This window comes from Salmo salar, unplaced genomic scaffold (genome assembly GCF_905237065.1).
Source record: "Salmo salar unplaced genomic scaffold, Ssal_v3.1, whole genome shotgun sequence".
Classification (NCBI taxonomy): Eukaryota; Metazoa; Chordata; class Actinopteri; order Salmoniformes; family Salmonidae; genus Salmo; species Salmo salar.
In genome coordinates this window covers 411,465-430,473 of record NW_025550938.1, presented here as the reverse complement: position 1 = coordinate 430,473, position 19,009 = coordinate 411,465, and the positions used below count along the sequence as shown (strand labels likewise).

Genomic DNA, 19,009 nt, shown 5'->3' with positions numbered 1-19,009 from the left:
TATAGAAAGTTACATCATAGGCTTTTTCAATTGGGTTAGCCTGAAGGCATAACACGTCCTTCACCATTAGCTTCAGGATCCCCATTAAAACAGATCTCCCAAAACTTTCTCTCCCGATTGGCTCCATTTCCTTGTTGCTCCATGAAAACCTCACCGTGTTTGCAAGCCCAATCCCTGGAACCGATCTTCTTGGTCTACTTTCCGCCATCTTGTCCAGTATAAAGCTCTCTTCTCAATCAAAAAAGAAGCTACTAGTTAAAGAAAAGGAAATAGTGGAAATCCAAATCCTTCAAAACAAAAATACCGCCCTCCTATCTCCGACCTTTTGACTCAGCGAGCTCTGGGGCACCTCGGTACCAAGCTTGATCTGAGCCAAAAGGCCGAGAAGCGATAACCCACAAATTGACCCCTGCACCCGCCGGGCCCCGGGGGCCTCGGCAGACCTCATCGGTTTGGCAAAAGTTGGCTCCTCCTCACCCAACGCTTCCCTGGTGACAGGCGGGTGTGTTTTTTTTAAAAGTCGCTAATGCGTCGTTAGGTCACTAGCTCTTTAATCCTAGTGCGACTATTTGTTCAATGCCCGGCAAATACACCAGTCATCGTCGGGCTTGAACTCAATTGCCCGAGCGACTACTTTGAGTGGAAAAAATACGCCGGTCGGTCAGCCGGCTTCAAGTCAAACGCCTGAGCAAAAGTCTCGGCGTCATCTCTGTCAATTTCTCTTGAAACAAGATACCGGGCTCTGCCAGAAGCAAAGCCCTTCCAAAAATACGTTGAACTCGTAAGTGTTCCTCTCCACGGAAGTCTTTAGTAAAAGGCGAAAGGCTTGTGCGTAATGAAGAGAAACCAGAGTCGTATGGAAGTCAGAGGTCGGGGCCCGAGACACACACGGTGCACTCTAGGCCGGGTCCCCGCGGGTGGTCCCCGAACCCACTCTTCCAAGTTTTCGAGGGCTGTGGGTAAAAAGTCACAGACAGACAGACAGACAGACAGACAGACAGACAGACAGACAGACAGACAATCCTGGTGAAGTGATTGTATTTTTGGGGGGGGGCTCAAAAACACACACACACACACAATCCTGGTGAAGTGATTGTATTTTTGGGGGGGGCTCAAAACACACACACACACACACACACACACACACACACACAATCCTGGTGAAGTGATTGTATTTTTGGGGGGCTCAAAACACACACACACACACACACACACACACACACACACACACACACACACACACACACACACACACACACTCTCTCCTGGCCAATGTTTTATTTATTTTTTTTTTTTTTTTAAGTAAAATGGCGGGAAAACGGGGACCCCCATGAAGGGGGCTTCGCACTTGTTTCAGTTTGGATGATTCTTCTTTTTCATTCCTTCTCTTCTTCTGCTAGCTGTTTTACATAGCTTGGTGTATTTCTTTTCCTTGACAATGGGAGAAAAGTGTTGCACCGTTCCCGGAGGTACTGCAATACCGGGTCGATGCGTGGAGCGGACGGAGCAAGCCCCATTTCCGACTCCCTGTTCGAAAAATCCATTTAATATGTAGTCCCCCGATGGGGGACGTATCAGATATTAAACTGATAAGAACAGATTTTTTTTTTTTACAAAATATATTTATTACTTTCTATGCCGTTCAATACAAAACCATATATTCCAATCAAAATCATAACTAGGCATTTATAATAATTACACAAACCAAAAACCCTTAAACAAAGACCCAGGAAAACATCTTCCCTCCCCTTCTCACCTACAAACCAAACCCATACTAACAACAAAAAAATCCAAATAAACTCACCCCATCCTCCCGACCGACGGGGACGCCTCCTCCACTCCTGACGCTCCTCCGTCGGCCACCATCCCCTCTCCCCTGGATACAGAATCAGTGCCCGGCACAAGCGAACACTCTGTCTTGTGCCCCCACTTAAATCTATCACCCCGCCCTCCTCCTGACTCTGGCCCGAGCACCCCATGCCCTCAAACAAAAAATTACCACCTTCCTCCGTCCCCCAACCCTGGGCAATGCCTGGAAGGTCCAGCTCAGCCAGGGGTGTAAAGAGCATGAAGAGGAGGGAGCCCATGAGGGCCCCGCATCCTCTCCCCCCTGCCCTACCCCCCCTTACCAGCCTTCCTCCTCCTGCTGTCCTTACGCTCCCACTTTTTAGGTCTTTTTATCGGTGGAGGGCGCAGCCAGGGAACATCCCTATCTGCGTCCGTCAGCCCCCCCACCGCGTCATTCACCGTGTCCGTCAGCCCCCCTACCATCTCCCTCAGCTCCTCTACTCGTGATCTTACCTCTTTACTGTCCCCCCACTCCTTTACTCCCTCTCCTTCTGGTCCCGCCACCACTGCCTTCTCTGTCTCCTCTCTTTCTCTCTCTTTCTCTTCCACCGCCGTCTTCCCTGTCTCCTCCCTCTCTATTGCCTTCTCCGTCCCCTTCTTCTCCACCACCGTCTTCTCCAGCCCCTCCACCCTCCTGTCTCTTTCCTCCTCCTGCTCCTCCTCTCCTTCAGCCTTCCGTCCTTCTGGTTCCACCAAGTCCATTTCTTTCTTTCTCTCTTCTCCCGCTGCCGCTCTTTCCTTCTCCTCCCGCACTGTGTCCTTTTCCTCCGTGCCTTTTCTTTCCTCTTGTTCCTCTCCTCTTCTTCCCCCATCCTCCGCTCTCGCTCCCCCCTGCTGCAGACGCGTATGACCTCTGACGCGCCGGGCATTCACGCCACAGGTGCGTCAGCATGCCACACCCGTGACATGCCTTCGGCGCGTCACAGTCCCTCGCCTCGTGCTCCGTAGATCCACAATACCTACACTTCTTTGTGCTGCACGAGGCGAGGATATGACCATAGGCCATACAACGCCTGCAGAACGGAGGCTGACGGGCATAATGCAACGTCCCCCGGTCAGCCCCCAGGGAGAACATCGCCGGAGGATGGAGGTATCCACCCAATCCATTTGGGTCCTCTCTTAGGAGGGCCTGAAACCCCTCCTCCCGGTCCAAAAGCCCAGGGAATCTTTGAGGTGCCTTCCTGAGGAGACACCATCCATGTATCTCCCCAGAAAGGCCCTCACCTCCTCGTCCTTAACGTAAGGGTTGTAAATGTTCACGTTAACCACTCGGAAATTGCTCCTCGCCAAGCTAGTCACCACGTAATGGGACATCGGCTTCTCCTTTTCCACTTCTCTCACCTTTCTGAGAATCTCGTCGTGCTTTTTCTCCGTATGCAATGCCACATCATATGCACCCTCTAATGGGTTTTCTTGTAGGCAGAACACTTCCTCCACCTTCAGCCCAAGGATACCGATCAGGATAGTCCTCCCAAAAGCGTCTCTGTCCAGTGGATCCATCGCCTTATCCCTCCAGGAAAAGCGCACCGTATTCGCCAGCCCCATCCTAGGGACTGGCCTCCCTGTAGTATTTTGCGCCATCTCCGCAAGGAGCTTGGCGCACTCTCCTCCGCTCCTGCTTTTCCTCCAAAAAAGTAAAAACTGAAAAGAGCGGCAAAATACACCAACCGTTTCTCAAAAACCAAAAACAACAAACTTTCCTCCCTCCTGCCTTCCTTCGACCTTTTGGCTCAGCGGGCTTTGGGGCACCTCGGTACCAAGCTTGATCTGAGCCAAAAGGCCGAGAAGCGATAACCCACAAATTGACCCCTGCACCCGCCGGGTCCCGGGGCCTCGGCAGACCTCATCGGTTTGGCAAAAGTTGGCTCCTCCTCACCCAACGCTTCCCTGGTGACAGGCGGGTGTGTTTTTTTTAAAAGTCGCTAATGCGTCGTTAGGTCACTAGCTCTTTAATCCTAGTGCGACTATTTGTTCAATGCCCGGCAAATACACCAGTCATCGTCGGGCTTGAACTCAATTGCCCGAGCGACTACTTTGAGTGGAAAAAATACGCCGGTCGGTCAGCCGGCTTCAAGTCAAACGCCTGAGCAAAAAGTCTCGGCGTCATCTCTGTCAATTTCTCTTGAAACAAGATACCGGGCTCTGCCAGAAGCAAAGCCCTTCCAAAAATACGTTGAACTCGTAAGTGTTCCTCTCCACGGAAGTCTTTAGTAAAAGGCGAAAGGCTTGTGCGTAATGAAGAGAAACCAGAGTCGTATGGAAGTCAGAGGTCGGGGCCCGAGACACACACGGTGCACTCTAGGCCGGGTCCCCGCGGGTGGTCCCCGAACCCACTCTTCCAAGTTTTCGAGGGCTGTGGGTAAAAAGTCACAGACAGACAGACAGACAGACAGACAGACAGACAGACAGACAGACAGACAGACAGACAATCCTGGTGAAGTGATTGTATTTTTGGGGGGGGGCTCAAAAACACACACACACACACAATCCTGGTGAAGTGATTGTATTTTTTGGGGGGGGGGGCTCAAAAACACACACACACACACACACACACACACACACACAATCCTGGTGAAGTGATTGTATTTTTTGGGGGGGCTCAAAACACACACACACACACACACACACACACACACACACACACACACACACACACTCTCTCTCCTGGCCAATGTTTTATTTTTTTTATTTTTTTATTTTTTTATTTTTAAGTAAAATGGCGGGAAAACGGGGGACCCCCATGAAGGGGGCTTCGCACTTGTTTCAGTTTGGATGATTCTTCTTTTTTCATTCCTTCTCTTCTTCTGCTAGCTGTTTTACATAGCTTGGTGTATTTCTTTTTCCTTGACAATGGGAGAAAAGTGTTGCACCGTTCCCGGAGGTACTGCAATACCGGTCGATGCGTGGAGCGGACGGAGCAAGCCCCATTTCCGACTCCCTGTTCGAAAAATCCATTTAATATGTAGTCCCCCGATGGGGGACGTATCAGATATTAAACTGATAAGAACAGATTTTTTTTTTACAAAATATATTTATTACTTTCTATGCCGTTCAATACAAAACCATATATTCCAATCAAAATCATAACTAGGCATTTATAATAATTACACAAACCAAAAACCCTTAAACAAAGACCCAGGAAAACATCTTCCCTCCCCTTCTCACCTACAAACCAAACCCATACTAACAACAAAAAATCCAAATAAACTCACCCCAACCTCCCGACCGACGGGACGCCTCCTCCACTCCTGACGCTCCGCCGTCGGCCACCATCCCCTCTCCCCTGTATACAGAATCAGTGCCCGGCACAAGCGAACACTCTGTCTTGTGCCCCCACTTAAATCTATCACCCCGCCCTCCTCCTGACTCTGGCCCGAGCACCCCATGCCCTCAAACAAAAAATTACCACCTTCCTCCGTCCCCCAACCCTGGGCAATGCCTGGAAGGTCCAGCTCAGCCAGGGGTGTAAAGAGCATGAAGAGGAGGGAGCCCATGAGGGCCCCGCATCCTCTCCCCCCTGCCCTACCCCCCCTTACCAGCCTTCCTCCTCCTGCTGTCCTTACGCTCCCACTTTTTAGGTCTTTTTATCGGTGGAGGGCGCAGCCAGGGAACATCCCTATCTGCGTCCGTCAGGCCCCCCACCGCGTCATTCACCGTGTCCGTCAGCCCCCCTACCATCTCCCTCAGCTCCTCTACTCGTGATCTTACCTCTTTACTGTCCCCCCACTCCTTTACTCCCTCTCCTTCTGGTCCCGCCACCACTGCCTTCTCTGTCTCCTCTCTTTCTCTCTCTTTCTCCTCCACCGCCGTCTTCCCTGTCTCCTCCCTCTCTATTGCCTTCTCCGTCCCCTTCTTCTCCACCACCGTCTTCTCCAGACCCTCCACCCTCCTGTCTCTTTCCTCCTCCTGCTCCTCCTCTCCTTCAGCCTTCCGTCCTTCTGGTTCCACCAAGTCCATTTCTTTCTTTCTCTCTTCTCCCGCTGCCGCTTCTTTCCTTCTCCTCCCGCACTGTGTCCTTTTCCTCCGTGCCTTTTCTTTCCTCTTGTTCCTCTCCTCTTCTTCCCCATCCTCCGCTCTCGCTCCCCCCCGCTGCAGACGCGTATGACCTCTGACGCGCCGGACATTCACGCCACAGGTGCGTCTGCATGCCACACCCGTGACATGCCTTCGGCGCGTCACAGTCCCTCGCCTCGTGCTCGGCAGATCCACAAAATCTGCATTTTCCTGTGCTGCACGAGGCGAGGATATGACCGTAGGCCATACAACGCCTGCAAAACGGGGGGCTGACGTGCGTAGAACAACGTCCCCCGGTCAGCCCCCAGGGAGAACATCGCAGGAGGATGGAGGTAGCCACCCTGTCCCTTAGGGTCCTCCCTGAGGAGTGCCTGAAACCTCGCCGGCCATCCCAGAACCCCAGGGAGTCCCTGAGGAGCCTTGCCGTTGATACATTGTCCATATAGCGCCCCAAAAGGCCCTCACATCTTCATCCTTCACATGCGGGTTGTATATTCTTACGGTGACCACCCTAAAATTGTTTTTAGCTAGGCTGGTCACCTCATAATAGCACAAAGGTCTCTCCTTCTCCATCTCTCTCGTCATCCTCAGTACTTCCTCATGCCTCTCCTCCTTCTGTAACGTCACCTCAAAAGCTCCTTCCCTCGGATTATCCTGGAGGCATAAAACGTCCTTCACCTCAAGTTTCAGTATCCCCAACAATATGGTTCTTCCGAAAGTTTCCCTTCCCAATGGCTCCATCTCTTTGTTCTTCCATGTAAACCTCACCGTATTCGACAGTCCGACTCCAGGTATCTTCTCATGACGCGCCATTTCCGAAAAAAAATGGCCCTTTCAATCAATGAAAAAACAGAAAAACTCTCCAAAAGGAAGCCAATGAACAATCCAAAAAACGTTGGAAAAAAACTCAGTCAAAAAACCTTTACCGCCCTTCTTCCTTCGACCTTTTGGCTCAGCGGGCTCTGGGGCACCTCGGTACCAAGCTTGATCTGAGCCAAAAGGCCGAGAAGCGATAACCCACAAATTGACCCCTGCACCCGCCGGCCCCCGGGGCCTCGGCAGACCTCATCGGTTTGGCAAAAGTTGGCTCCTCCTCACCCAACGCTTCCCTGGTGACAGGCGGGTGTGTTTTTTTTAAAAGTCGCTAATGCGTCGTTAGGTCACTAGCTCTTTAATCCTAGTGCGACTATTTGTTCAATGCCCGGCAAATACACCAGTCATCGTCGGGCTTGAACTCAATTGCCCGAGCGACTACTTTGAGTGGAAAAAATACGCCGGTCGGTCAGCCGGCTTCAAGTCAAACGCCTGAGCAAAAGTCTCGGCGTCATCTCTGTCAATTTCTCTTGAAACAAGATACCGGGCTCTGCCAGAAGCAAAGCCCTTCCAAAAATACGTTGAACTCGTAAGTGTTCCTCTCCACGGAAGTCTTTAGTAAAAGGCGAAAGGCTTGTGCGTAATGAAGAGAAACCAGAGTCGTATGGAAGTCAGAGGTCGGGGCCCGAGACACACACGGTGCACTCTAGGCCGGGTCCCCGCGGGTGGTCCCCGAACCCACTCTTCCAAGTTTTCGAGGGCTGTGGGTAAAAAGTCACAGACAGACAGACAGACAGACAGACAGACAGACAGACAGACAGACAGACAGACAGACAGACAGACAGACAATCCTGGTGAAGTGATTGTATTTTTGGGGGGGCTCAAAACACACACACACACACAATCCTGGTGAAGTGATTGTATTTTTGGGGGCTCAAAACACACACACACACACACACACACACACACACACACAATCCTGGTGAAGTGATTGTATTTTTGGGGGGCTCAAAAACACACACACACACACACACACACACACACACACACACACACACACACACACTCTCCTGGCCAATGTTTTTTTTTTATTTTTTTTTTAAGTAAAATGGCGGGAAAACGGGGACCCCCATGAAGGGGCTTCGCACTTGTTTCAGTTTGGATGATTCTTCTTTTTCCATTCCTTCTCTTCTTCTGCTAGCTGTTTTACATAGCTTGGTGTATTTCTTTTCCTTGACAATGGGAGAAAAGTGTTGCACCGTTCCCGGAGGTACTGCAATACCGGGTCGATGCGTGGAGCGGACGGAGCAAGCCCCATTTCCGACTCCCTGTTCGAAAAATCCATTTAATATGTAGTCCCCCGATGGGGGACGTATCAGATATTAAACTGATAAGAACAGATTTTTTCTTTTGGAAAAGTTTTATTGTCACAGTTCCTTTAAAAACAGCTCATATTTATATTTTTACATCATTTATACACAAACAAACAGCATGGAGGCATAAAACACAGCATTTGAATTACATTTGAATTTGTTAAAAAGTACATGTTGTTTACACCAATAAAAACAACCATTAATGAAAGTACTTTTCATTGTATAAAACATCAAATCTGTACAAGCCATTTAAAATGTGTACAAATGATTTAAAAGGAAAACATTTTTAAGACATAAAAAATGTATTTAAAAAGTCACTTGTTAAAAGGCTGTCTTCGGTCCCTTGTACAGGAGCGGGGTGAGTCCTTATCAAACTTGCCTCCTCCTGCTCTTCCGAATCGATCACCGTCCCGTCCTTCGGGGCCCAGAGGAGATACCTCCCCTAGGTGCATCGCCCTAGGCGCCGCAGCGCTGTCAGGCCGTGGCCGCAGGGACCTTGGGTGTTGTGGGGACCCCTTCGCCTGGGGTCGAGGCCCCCTTCCTTCTGTACCACCCCAGGGCTTCTGTGGCTACCATGGCCACTGCCTGGGGGGTGGTGTTGACCTGTTTCGCTACCAGCAGGTTGCGGGAGGACCACAGTGCTGCCTTCAGACACGTGAGGGTGGGCCAGAGCTTGGTGAAGGCCTTTGGTGGAATAGGCCTTCGGCCCACCCCATACAGCACGAGCTGGGGCGTTAGGTCCTCCCCTGCTGGCAGACACGGGGAGATCAGGGGGCCTACTTCCTTCCACAGGTCCCTGGCGGCTCTGCACTCCCAGAGCAAGTGCCTCACCGACTCCTCTTGGCCACAGCCTGGTCGGGGGCACGCGGATGTCCTCGCCATGCCCCGGGAGTGCATGACGACCCTGACCGGGAGGATCTCATGGGCGACCATCCAGGACAGGTCCCGGTGCTGATTCAGGAGAGCAGGATGGGCCACATTACGCCAAACCGTTGTGGGCTCGCCTATAGCAAGCCCGCGCACTGGACACACTGGTTCCCGATCCTGCACAAGAGAGAGAAGAGAGCGATGTTTAGTTAAAACTGTGACTGCTTCTTTTTCCAATTTAAAATGTCTTAAAAACTTCTGGAGCTGGGCGTAGTGTGTGGGAAGCAGGAAAGAGACTGGGGCTCGCAGGTCGACTGGGATCAGCCTCAGAGACCTGAGGTAAGATCCCAGCCAGAACCTTGCGAGGGCCTGGGTCTTATTGGTGGCCGGGGAGGTGGCAAGAGTAAGATGTAACGCTGTGTAGCGGCTGCCCAGGAACAAGTAGAGGTCAGGCAAGCCTTTCCCCCCCTTGGACCTGGGCCTCTTGACCACCTCCCTCCTCAGCCTCTCCCACTTGCTCCCCCACAAGAAGTAAAACAGCATCCGCTCCAGGGCTAAAAGAGTTCTCCTAGGGGGATAAAAACAGAACTGATTAATAAAAGCACAGGTAAAATCACTGCTTTAATGATTAAAACCTTGCCCTCAAAAAGTCAGCTGTCGTAGTCCCCAAAATCCCAGTCTCTGTCTTACTGTCCCCAGGATCCCACTCCAATTACCTCTCCCTCCTCCCTCCCTGTCAAACTTTACCCCGAGTACCCTTATGTCCGTCGTTTTCACAGTCAGTGGTAGTCTGGTCAAGTCTGGGTCTGCCCACGGTCCGAAAAATTGGGCCTCTGTCTTGTCTCTGTTCAGTCTCGCCCCAGAGGCTCGTCCGTACCAGTCAGTCCTGTCCAGGGTCCTGTCGACGGATAAAAGGTCGGTGCATAAAATATTGACGTCGTCCATGTAAAAAACGCACTTGGCGGTCATCCCCCCACTCCCCGGGATACCCACCCCACTGATCCGTTGGTCCCTTCTCAAGACCTGTGCCAGTGGTTCAATGCCGCCACAAACAGAAGGGGAGATAAAGGACAGCCCTGACGGACGCCGCAGTGTACTCCCACTGCTTTTGACAGATGCCCATTTACAAGGATTTTGCTGGTGATATCCCCGTACAGCAGTCCCACCCAAGCTAAAAACCTGTCCGGAAACCCATTTTTTGCAGTACCTTAAAGAGGTACTGGTGCGAGACCCGATCAAAGGCTTTTTCAAAATCTAAATTTAGGACTACAAGCCGCATGTTTCTGTCTCTCGCATAACAGATGGCATCTCGGATCAGTATCAGGCTGTCCGTGATCTTCCTTCCGGGAATGGCACAGGTTTGATCCGGGTGGATCACCTCCCCTAAGACAGAAGACATTCTGAGTGTTAAAACCTTGGTAAAAAGTTTACAATCAAAATTTAAAAGGGTTATCGGTCTCCAGTTCTTCAGGTCCGTCCTGTCGTTTTTCTTATATAAAAGAGTCACGATCCCCACTCTAAAACTGTCAGGTAGTCTGTCGAGGTATTCAAAGTCAGTAAAAACAGTCAGAAGTTCATCGGCTAAAACATCCCAAAAGGTCAGATAAAACTCCAAAGGGAGGCCGTCCTCCCCCGGTGATTTACCCCTCTTAAAATGTTTCAGTCCTTGGTCAATTTCTGTCCTCGTCAAGTCTTTTGTCAGGTCGTCTGTGTTGGGTAAAATCTTGTCAATGTATGTTAAAACGTCCCCCATGGTTTCCTCACATACAACTTTTTCCCCAAACAGTTCCCCATAAAAATCCTCGACTACTTCTTTCATTCCCTCTGTGTCTGTTTTTAAAAACCCATCTTTATTTTTTAAACCTGTCATTGTCCTACCCTTACTAACTATTTTCTTAAAAAAGTACCTTGTACACTTCTCCCCCTCTTCTAATTCCCTCTCCTTACTTCTTAAAATAACCCCCTTACTTTTCTGTTCAGCTAAAAGTGCCATTTCCTTTTTTACTTCTTTAATTTCATAGTTAAAATCAAAGCCCTGTTGGCCAAGGTTAAAATATCTTTCCAGTCGCTTTTGCAGTCCCACCATGCGTCTATCTTTTCTTTGCTTTTCTTCTTTCCTATCTCTCTAAAGAAAGTCCTCGTCCTACCCTTCACCATTTCCCACCATTGTGCTCGTGTGTCAAAGAAGTCCTGTAGCGTCTGCCACTGGCTGAACTGCTCCCTGTACTGGCTAACTACTCTATCATCTTCTAAAAGGGAACAGTTCAATTTCCAGGGCCCTCTTCCCACAGTCACACCCGAAGTTAGTGAAAGGGTGCACGTCAGCATTACGTGATCTGAGAAAAAGGCAGGGGTTATTCTAGCATCAGTTGGGGGCAGTCCCGGTAAACAGATAGTCAATGCGAGAGGCTCTGGTGCCGTCACCACTGGTCCAGGTGAAGCCCTCCTCTCTTGGATGCAGGGTTTTAAAACAATCAGTCAGTTTAAAATCCCTGCACAGCCCTTGCAATAAAACACTTGACCTATCTACCTTAAAATCCTCTCCCGCCCCTCTCCTGTCTGCTCTATTTAAAACACAATTAAAATCCCCACCCACCACTAGAGGATCCCTCCCTAGCATGTGGGACTGCAAGTCTTCTAAAAGTGCGCACCGGTCATGTTTATCGTTAAAACCATACACATTTAGCATGTTAAAATCCCTCCCCATAAAAGTACAATTGGCTAAAAGAGCGCGCCCACCTACCACCACCGTGCTCCCCCTCACCACCACATGTGGGGTCTTGATTAAAATGGCAACACCGTCATTTTTATTAAAATTTGAGCCACTCCAAATGGAGGGCCCATGCTGCCACTTGTCCTCCCATTTCCTATAAGAGGATAAAAAGGGTAGACCACACTCCTGTAATAAAAACACATCTGAATTAAACCTTTCTAAAAAGGATAAAACCGACTGTGCTCTTATTTCTGTTTTTATACTTCTCACATTTATAGTGGTGATGTTAAAAGCCATAAAAAGGTGAGTAAAAACAGTGCTAAATGAAAAGGCATTTAAACAGTTGAAAGGAGGTTATTTTTCTGGTACTTCCTCTCTCTCCCGCCGGGTAACGGGGGATGGCAGGGAGAGGAGGTTAAAACCGGACTTAAAAAGGAGATTGTGTTGGGGGAGTTGGGGGGAAGGTTCTGGGTTCTTCCTCCCCTGGGAGCTCTCCCATTCCACCTTGCCCTTTTTCTCATCGCCTTGTTCGGGGTCGGAGAGCTCCTCCGCATTTCTTTTTCGTGGGGGAGGTGTTCCTCCAGAATCTCCACCCCCTCTCCCATATCTCTTTCCGACACAGTCTCCATACTGTCTGACCCACTTGGGGAGTTCTCACTCAAGATCTCTCCGGGGCCGTCTTTCTCGGCCCTTTCTCCTTCAGGGGTCACATTAATCTGGGGCAGGGGGATTGGGGGGGGTTGTCCTCTCCTCCCACTTTTTCCACCACTGCACCTTCCGCGCCCTCCACTACCACCGGCTCCACCACTACATTCTCAACCACCACCGGCTCCACCACCACCTCCTCGGCAACTGCCGTTCCTCCCCTTGGCGCTCAGAAGTCCGGTCCGCGGCCGCCCGTCTCCCTCTCCCTCCTTTCGGCCCTGACCTTATTGGCCCAGGAGAAGGGGCAGCCGCGGATGAGGTGGGACCGCTCGCCACAGAGGTTGCACGACCTTCCGTTCGTGCACTCCTCGTAGCGGTGGCCCACCTCCCGGCACTTCATGCAGACGACCTTTTACAGGCCTCTGCCAGGTGGCCATGTTCACCACACTTACGGCACAGCTTGGGCTGGTCCTGGTAGTGAACATGGCCTCTATTCTCTCCGAGGACTATGGTGGATGGGATGGCTTTCAACCCACCATAGCCCCCAGGATCCTCCCTCTGCTGGACAGTCACCCTCCAGGCCCCTGTCCAGATCCCATCGGGATCCTTCACCTGGACCAAGGGCCCCTTCACGTTGCAGTACCTGCCCAGCCATACTGCAACGTCCTCCGGCTGTACGGTTTCATTGTACATACGGATAATAACGGTTTTAATGCTATTATCCGTCAGCTTGGTCACCTCAAACATGGCTGTGAGGGACCCCTGGATGTTCAGGGAGTTCTGGAGTTGCCCCCAGAACTCCCGCAGGAAGCTGGCGTTGGCAAAACTGACATCGAAGCCCTTCCCATAGGGAAGGGCTAAGATGCAGTTTACCTGCGCGGGATGGAAACCGAGCTCTTTCTGGAGGAATTTTCTGGAGAAATCCAATCGGGATAACTCCATTATTTTCCCTCCCTTCTCCTTTAAGAGGAGGCGCACTGCATGGTGCCTCCTCATGCCAACCTGTGCTGCTGACATGATGGAGGCCCACTCCCTTTACAGCCCAACACCGGTGAAAAAGGGGGGAGGGGAAGGGAAAAAGGGAGGGAAAGGAAGGGGGGAGAGGGGTTGGGTGTGGGGGTTGGGAAGAAGGAAAGGGTGTAAGACACCCGAGGAAGCTGGCAGGCTCGGCCAGACTAAGCTAACCGGGCCTACCAGCACCACGGGACACACAACAACCTATCTAGCACAGCACCAAACTAATCTTATTAACAATGGGAAGGAACACTAGGAGGGGAATTTTTTGTTTTATATTTTCCACAAGAGGGAGAGGCACAAAAGGGAGAGACAAAAATTAAACCACACAACCAAACTAAGGCTAGAAAGCTAGCAGGCCCCGCCAGCAGGCCAGGCTAAGCCTACCAGCTGGCAGGCCCACCAGCCAAGAGGCCTTACAACAAAAACAAACACGGCGCACCAACCAAAAGGGAAGACAAACTAGGGGGTAAGACTAACAATGCACAAGACTAACAAAACAAATTAATTAAAGTAAAAGGGGAACAAGGGGGTAAGGGAGAAAAAAGGACACACTGACTAACAAACACCTGCCCAAACTTGAGGGACACGAAGGCTAGCAGGCCTCACCAGCAGGCCAGGCTATGCTAACCAGCTAGCAGGCTAGCCAGCAAAAGGTCCCTCAGTTGGCAACACAAATAACAAGAAACAGAAAAAAACTAAGGATACAAAGGGGATGGGGGTAAAGAAAAAAAACAGTCAAACAATGCCTGCCACGCCTAAGGGGCAGGCTAGCAGGCCAAGCTAAAGCTAGCAGGCCGACAAGCCAGAAAGCCACCCCAGCTAGCAGACAACACACAACTGAAGACAATGGGAGGAGCTAAGGAGGGGACTATAGGATACACAGGGGAGGAGAGATGCAAAACAGGACAAGCAGGGGAAAAACACAAATAAATTAAATAACTAAGGAAAAAAGACCAGAGGGCCTTTAAACTCACCCTACAGGTGCTGGTGCACCTGTAGTCCACCACCAAAACCACCACCTAACCCAGGACAAAGAATAAACAAGGGTGAGACAAAAAAAACAACAATAATGACAATAAATAATGATTTGACAAAAATAAATAGCACAATTTCCCGGGCGCCCTCCGGCCTCACGATCGCTTCTCTGATCAAGTGCAGCACTGACAAGGTAACTACACTTGATCTGAGCCAAAAGGCCGAGAAGCGATAACCCACAAATTGACCCCTGCACCCGCCCGGGCCCCCGGGGCCTCGGCAGACCTCATCGGTTTGGCAAAAGTTGGCTCCTCCTCACCCAACGCTTCCCTGGTGACAGGCGGGTGTGTTTTTTTTAAAAGTCGCTAATGCGTCGTTAGGTCACTAGCTCTTTAATCCTAGTGCGACTATTTGTTCAATGCCCGGCAAATACACCAGTCATCGTCGGGCTTGAACTCAATTGCCCGAGCGACTACTTTGAGTGGAAAAATACGCCGGTCGGTCAGCCGGCTTCAAGTCAAACGCCTGAGCAAAAAGTCTCGGCGTCATCTCTGTCAATTTCTCTTGAAACAAGATACCGGGCTCTGCCAGAAGCAAAGCCCTTCCAAAAATACGTTGAACTCGTAAGTGTTCCTCTCCACGGAAGTCTTTAGTAAAAGGCGAAAGGCTTGTGCGTAATGAAGAGAAACCAGAGTCGTATGGAAGTCAGAGGTCGGGGCCCGAGACACACACGGTGCACTCTAGGCCGGGTCCCCGCGGGTGGTCCCCGAACCCACTCTTCCAAGTTTTCGAGGGCTGTGGGTAAAAAGTCACAGACAGACAGACAGACAGACAGACAGACAGACAGACAGACAGACAGACAGACAGACAATCCTGGTGAAGTGATTGTATTTTTGGGGGGGGCTCAAAAACACACACACACACAATCCTGGTGAAGTGATTGTATTTTTTTGGGGGCTCAAAACACACACACACACACACACACACACACACACACACAATCCTGGTGAAGTGATTGTATTTTTGGGGGGCTCAAAAACACACACACACACACACACACACACACACACACACACACACACACACACACACACACACACACACACACTCTCTCCTGGCCAATGTTTTATTTTTTTTATTTATTTTTTTTTTTTTAAGTAAAATGGCGGAAAACGGGGACCCCCATGAAGGGGGCTTCGCACTTGTTTCAGTTTGGATGATTCTTCTTTTTTCATTCCTTCTCTTCTTCTGCTAGCTGTTTTACATAGCTTGGTGTATTTCTTTTTCCTTGACAATGGGAGAAAAGTGTTGCACCGTTCCCGGAGGTACTGCAATACCGGGTCGATGCGTGGAGCGGACGGAGCAAGCCCCATTTCCGACTCCCTGTTCGAAAAATCCATTTAATATGTAGTCCCCCGATGGGGGACGTATCAGATATTAAACTGATAAGAACAGATTTTTTTTTTTTATAAAATATATATTTATTACGTTCAAAACCCAACAAAAATCTCATACAAATCAATCAATTCAAACACAAATTCCATTAAACATTTCAAAACTATTCTATAATAACCAAACCCCAAAAACCAAAAGTCATGGGAGCATCTTCCCTCCCCTTCCCATCTACAAACCAAAACCCACACCAAAAATCAAAGAAAAACTCACCCCATCCCGACCGACGGGGACGCCTTCTCCACTCCTGACGCTCCCCCGTCGGCCGCCATCCCCTCTCCCCTGGATGCGGTAACAGCGCCCGACACACGCTCACCCTGCGTCCCGTACCCCACACTTAGGTCTACCACCCTGCCCTCCTCCTGACTCCGGCCCGGGGACCCCACGAGCCCAAACAGGGAGCTTAAGCCTCCCTCCATCGCCCAATCCTGGGCCATGCCTGTAAGGTCAAGCTCAGACAGGGGTGTAAAGGTGAAGGAAGAGGGAACCCAAGAGGGCCCTGCAACCTCCCCCTCCCCTCCACCCTGATCTGCCCCCCTCCCTCTTTTACCACCCGTCCTCCTTGAGCGCTCCCCTCTTTTCGACCTCTTGTGTGGTGGAGTAAAAGGCAAAATGTTTTCATAGCTTGCCTCCTTCTCCACCTCCACCCGTGATTTCACCTCTTTACTGTCCCCCCACTCCTTCACTCCTTCTCCTACTGGTCCCGCCACCACTGCCTTCTCTTTCTCCTCCCTTTCTGTCTCTTTCTTCTCCACCACCTTCTTCCCTGTCTCCTTCCTTTCTGTCTCTTTCTTCTCCACCACCTTCTTCCCTGTCTCCTTCCTTTCTGTCTCTTTCTTCTCCACCACCTTCTTCCCTGTCTCCTTCCTTTCTGTCTCTTTCTCCTCCACCACCTTCTTCCCTCTCTCCTTCCTTTCTGTCTCTTTCTCCTCCACCACCTTCTTCCCTGTCTCCTTCCTTTCTATCTCTTTCTTCTCCACCGCCGTCTTCCCAGTCTCCTTCCTTTCTGTCTCTTTCGTCTCCACCGCCGTCTTCCCTGTCTCCTTCCTTTCTGTCTCTTTCTTCTCCACCGCCGTCTTCCCAGTCTCCTCCCTCTCTGTTGCCTTCTCCGTCTCCTTCCTCTCCACAGCCGTCTTCTCTGGCCCCTTCACTCTCCTGTCACCTTCCTCCTCCTGCTCTCCTTCAGCCTCCTGCCCTTCCGTTTCCACTATGCTGTTGTCTTCTTTTTCTCCTCCCGCTTCCGTTTTCTCCTCCTCTTCCACCCGTGTGTCCGCTCCCTCTGTTCCAGTACTTGGTTCTTGGTCCCTCCTACCCCCATCCCCGGCTCTCGCTCCCCCAGCTGCAGACGCGTATGACCTCTGACGCGCCGGGCATTCACGCCACAGGTGCGTTAACATACCACACCCGTGACATGCCTTCGGCGCGTCACAGTCCCTCGCCTCGTGCTCCGCAGATCCACAATATCTGCACTTCTTTGTGCCGCACGAGGCGAGGATATGACCATAGGCCATACAACGCCTGCAGAACGGAGGCTGACGGGCATAATGCAACGTCCCCCGGTCAGCCCCCAGGGAGAACATAGCCGGAGGATGGAGGCAGCCTCCCAGGCCCTTCGGATCTTCTCTAAGGAGAGCTTGAAAACTTCTCCTCCCATTCCAAAATCCAATGGAGTCCTTGAGATGCCTCGCTGAGGATATATTGTCCATGTATTTCCCCAGGAAAGACCTCACGTCCTCGTCCTTTACATGGGGATTATACATGATAACTGTTACCAACCTAAAATTATTCTTCACCAAGCTTTTCACCATGTAATGACACATGGGCCTCTCTTTCTCCACTTCTTTCACCTTCCGCATTATTTCCTCGTGCTTCTCCTCTGTGTAAAACGTTACGTCGTAGGCGACCTCCAAAGGGTTCTCCTGGAGGCAAAACACATCCTTTACCCCCAAATTGAGCACTCCCATCAGCAGGGTCCTTCCGAATGCCTCCCTTCCCAACGGTTCCATATCTTTCTCCTTCCATGCAAAACGTATAGTGTTAGCAAGTCCAATCCCAGGGACCGACGTATACGTAGTGTTCCGTGCCATCTCCTCCCGGAGAATGGCACACTCGATATTGCTCTAGCTCTTTTCAAAAAAGAAGGAAAAACCCAAAAGTACCTTGTCAAATAGAATCCCAGAAGAGATTCTAACCAACAAAAACAAAAAATACCGCCCTCCTATCTCCGACCTTTTGACTCAGCGAGCTCTGGGGCACCTCGGTACCAAGCTTGATCTGAGCCAAAAGGCCGAGAAGCGATAACCCACAAATTGACCCCTGCACCCGCCGGGCCCCCGGGGGCCTCGGCAGACCTCATCGGTTTGGCAAAAGTTGGCTCCTCCTCACCCAACGCTTCCCTGGTGACAGGCGGGTGTGTTTTTTTTTAAAAGTCGCTAATGCGTCGTTAGGTCACTAGCTCTTTAATCCTAGTGCGACTATTTGTTCAATGCCCGGCAAATACACCAGTCATCGTCGGGCTTGAACTCAATTGCCCGAGCGACTACTTTGAGTGGAAAAAAATACGCCGGTCGGTCAGCCGGCTTCAAGTCAAACGCCTGAGCAAAAAGTCTCGGCGTCATCTCTGTCAATTTCTCTTGAAACAAGATACCGGGCTCTGCCAGAAGCAAAGCCCTTCCAAAAATACGTTGAACTCGTAAGTGTTCCTCTCCACGGAAGTCTTTAGTAAAAGGCGAAAGGCTTGTGCGTAATGAAGAGAAACCAGAGTCGTATGGAAGTCAGAGGTCGGGGCCCGAGACACACACGGTGCACTCTAGGCCGGGTCCCCGCGGGTGGTCCCCGAACCCACTCTTCCAAGTTTTCGAGGGCTGTGGGTAAAAAGTCACAGACAGACAGACAGACAGACAGACAGACAGACAGACAGACAGACAGACAGACAATCCTGGTGAAGTGATTGTATTTTTGGGGGGGGGCTCAAAAACACACACACACACACAATCCTGGTGAAGTGATTGTATTTTTTGGGGGGGGGGGCTCAAAAACACACACACACACACACACACACACACACACACACAATCCTGGTGAAGTGATTGTATTTTTTGGGGGGGGCTCAAAACACACACACACACACACACACACACACACACACACACACACACACACACACACACACACACACACACACACTCTCTCTCCTGGCCAATGTTTTATTTTTTTTATTTTTTATTTTTTATTTTTTTAAGTAAAATGGCGGGAAAACGGGGGACCCCCATGAAGGGGGCTTCGCACTTGT

The 19,009-nt window shown here is 50.6% G+C and overlaps 1 protein-coding gene, 5 non-coding genes and 4 pseudogenes across 6 annotated transcripts; all 10 read right to left on the bottom strand.

Moving 5' to 3' along the window:
• Nucleotides 1-738: 738 nt before the first annotated feature.
• On the bottom strand, nucleotides 739-855 carry LOC123740572 (U5 spliceosomal RNA). Its single transcript, XR_006768451.1, has one exon. It is a non-coding gene; the product is annotated as a U5 spliceosomal RNA (small nuclear RNA).
• Nucleotides 856-1,447: 592 nt separating this feature from the next.
• On the bottom strand, nucleotides 1,448-1,623 carry LOC123740342 (uncharacterized; annotated as a pseudogene).
• A 2,363-nt stretch (nucleotides 1,624-3,986) lies between these two features.
• LOC123740571 (U5 spliceosomal RNA) lies at nucleotides 3,987-4,103 on the bottom strand. Its single transcript, XR_006768450.1, has one exon. It is a non-coding gene; the product is annotated as a U5 spliceosomal RNA (small nuclear RNA).
• Nucleotides 4,104-4,707: 604 nt separating this feature from the next.
• Nucleotides 4,708-4,880, bottom strand: LOC123740397 (uncharacterized; annotated as a pseudogene).
• A 2,341-nt stretch (nucleotides 4,881-7,221) lies between these two features.
• On the bottom strand, nucleotides 7,222-7,338 carry LOC123740569 (U5 spliceosomal RNA). Its single transcript, XR_006768448.1, has one exon. It is a non-coding gene; the product is annotated as a U5 spliceosomal RNA (small nuclear RNA).
• A 585-nt stretch (nucleotides 7,339-7,923) lies between these two features.
• Nucleotides 7,924-8,098, bottom strand: LOC123740357 (uncharacterized; annotated as a pseudogene).
• Nucleotides 8,099-8,317: 219 nt separating this feature from the next.
• LOC123740294 (uncharacterized) lies at nucleotides 8,318-12,010 on the bottom strand. Its single transcript, XM_045714131.1, has 2 exons — nucleotides 11,659-12,010; nucleotides 8,318-9,092 (listed from the first exon to the last, which is right to left on the bottom strand). The coding sequence occupies exons 1-2, from the start codon at nucleotides 11,923-11,925 to the stop codon at nucleotides 8,523-8,525; spliced, it is 837 nt and encodes a 278-aa protein (XP_045570087.1). The 5' UTR covers nucleotides 11,926-12,010; the 3' UTR covers nucleotides 8,318-8,522.
• Nucleotides 12,011-14,845: 2,835 nt separating this feature from the next.
• On the bottom strand, nucleotides 14,846-14,962 carry LOC123740568 (U5 spliceosomal RNA). The gene has a single exon (XR_006768447.1). It is a non-coding gene; the product is annotated as a U5 spliceosomal RNA (small nuclear RNA).
• A 606-nt stretch (nucleotides 14,963-15,568) lies between these two features.
• On the bottom strand, nucleotides 15,569-15,744 carry LOC123740321 (uncharacterized; annotated as a pseudogene).
• A 2,622-nt stretch (nucleotides 15,745-18,366) lies between these two features.
• On the bottom strand, nucleotides 18,367-18,483 carry LOC123740566 (U5 spliceosomal RNA). The gene has a single exon (XR_006768446.1). It is a non-coding gene; the product is annotated as a U5 spliceosomal RNA (small nuclear RNA).
• Nucleotides 18,484-19,009: the final 526 nt, after the last annotated feature.

Excerpts from the sequence above, each read along its gene's own strand:
- LOC123740294 (XM_045714131.1), bottom strand. The coding sequence starts at position 11,925 with ATGGCTTTTAACATCACCACTATAAATGTGAGAAGTATAAAAACAGAA. Across the intron at positions 9,093-11,658 it reads TGAGGGGGAGCACGGTGGTG|GATCGGGAACCAGTGTGTCC; the intron begins GTAGGTGGGCGC and ends TCTCTTGTGCAG.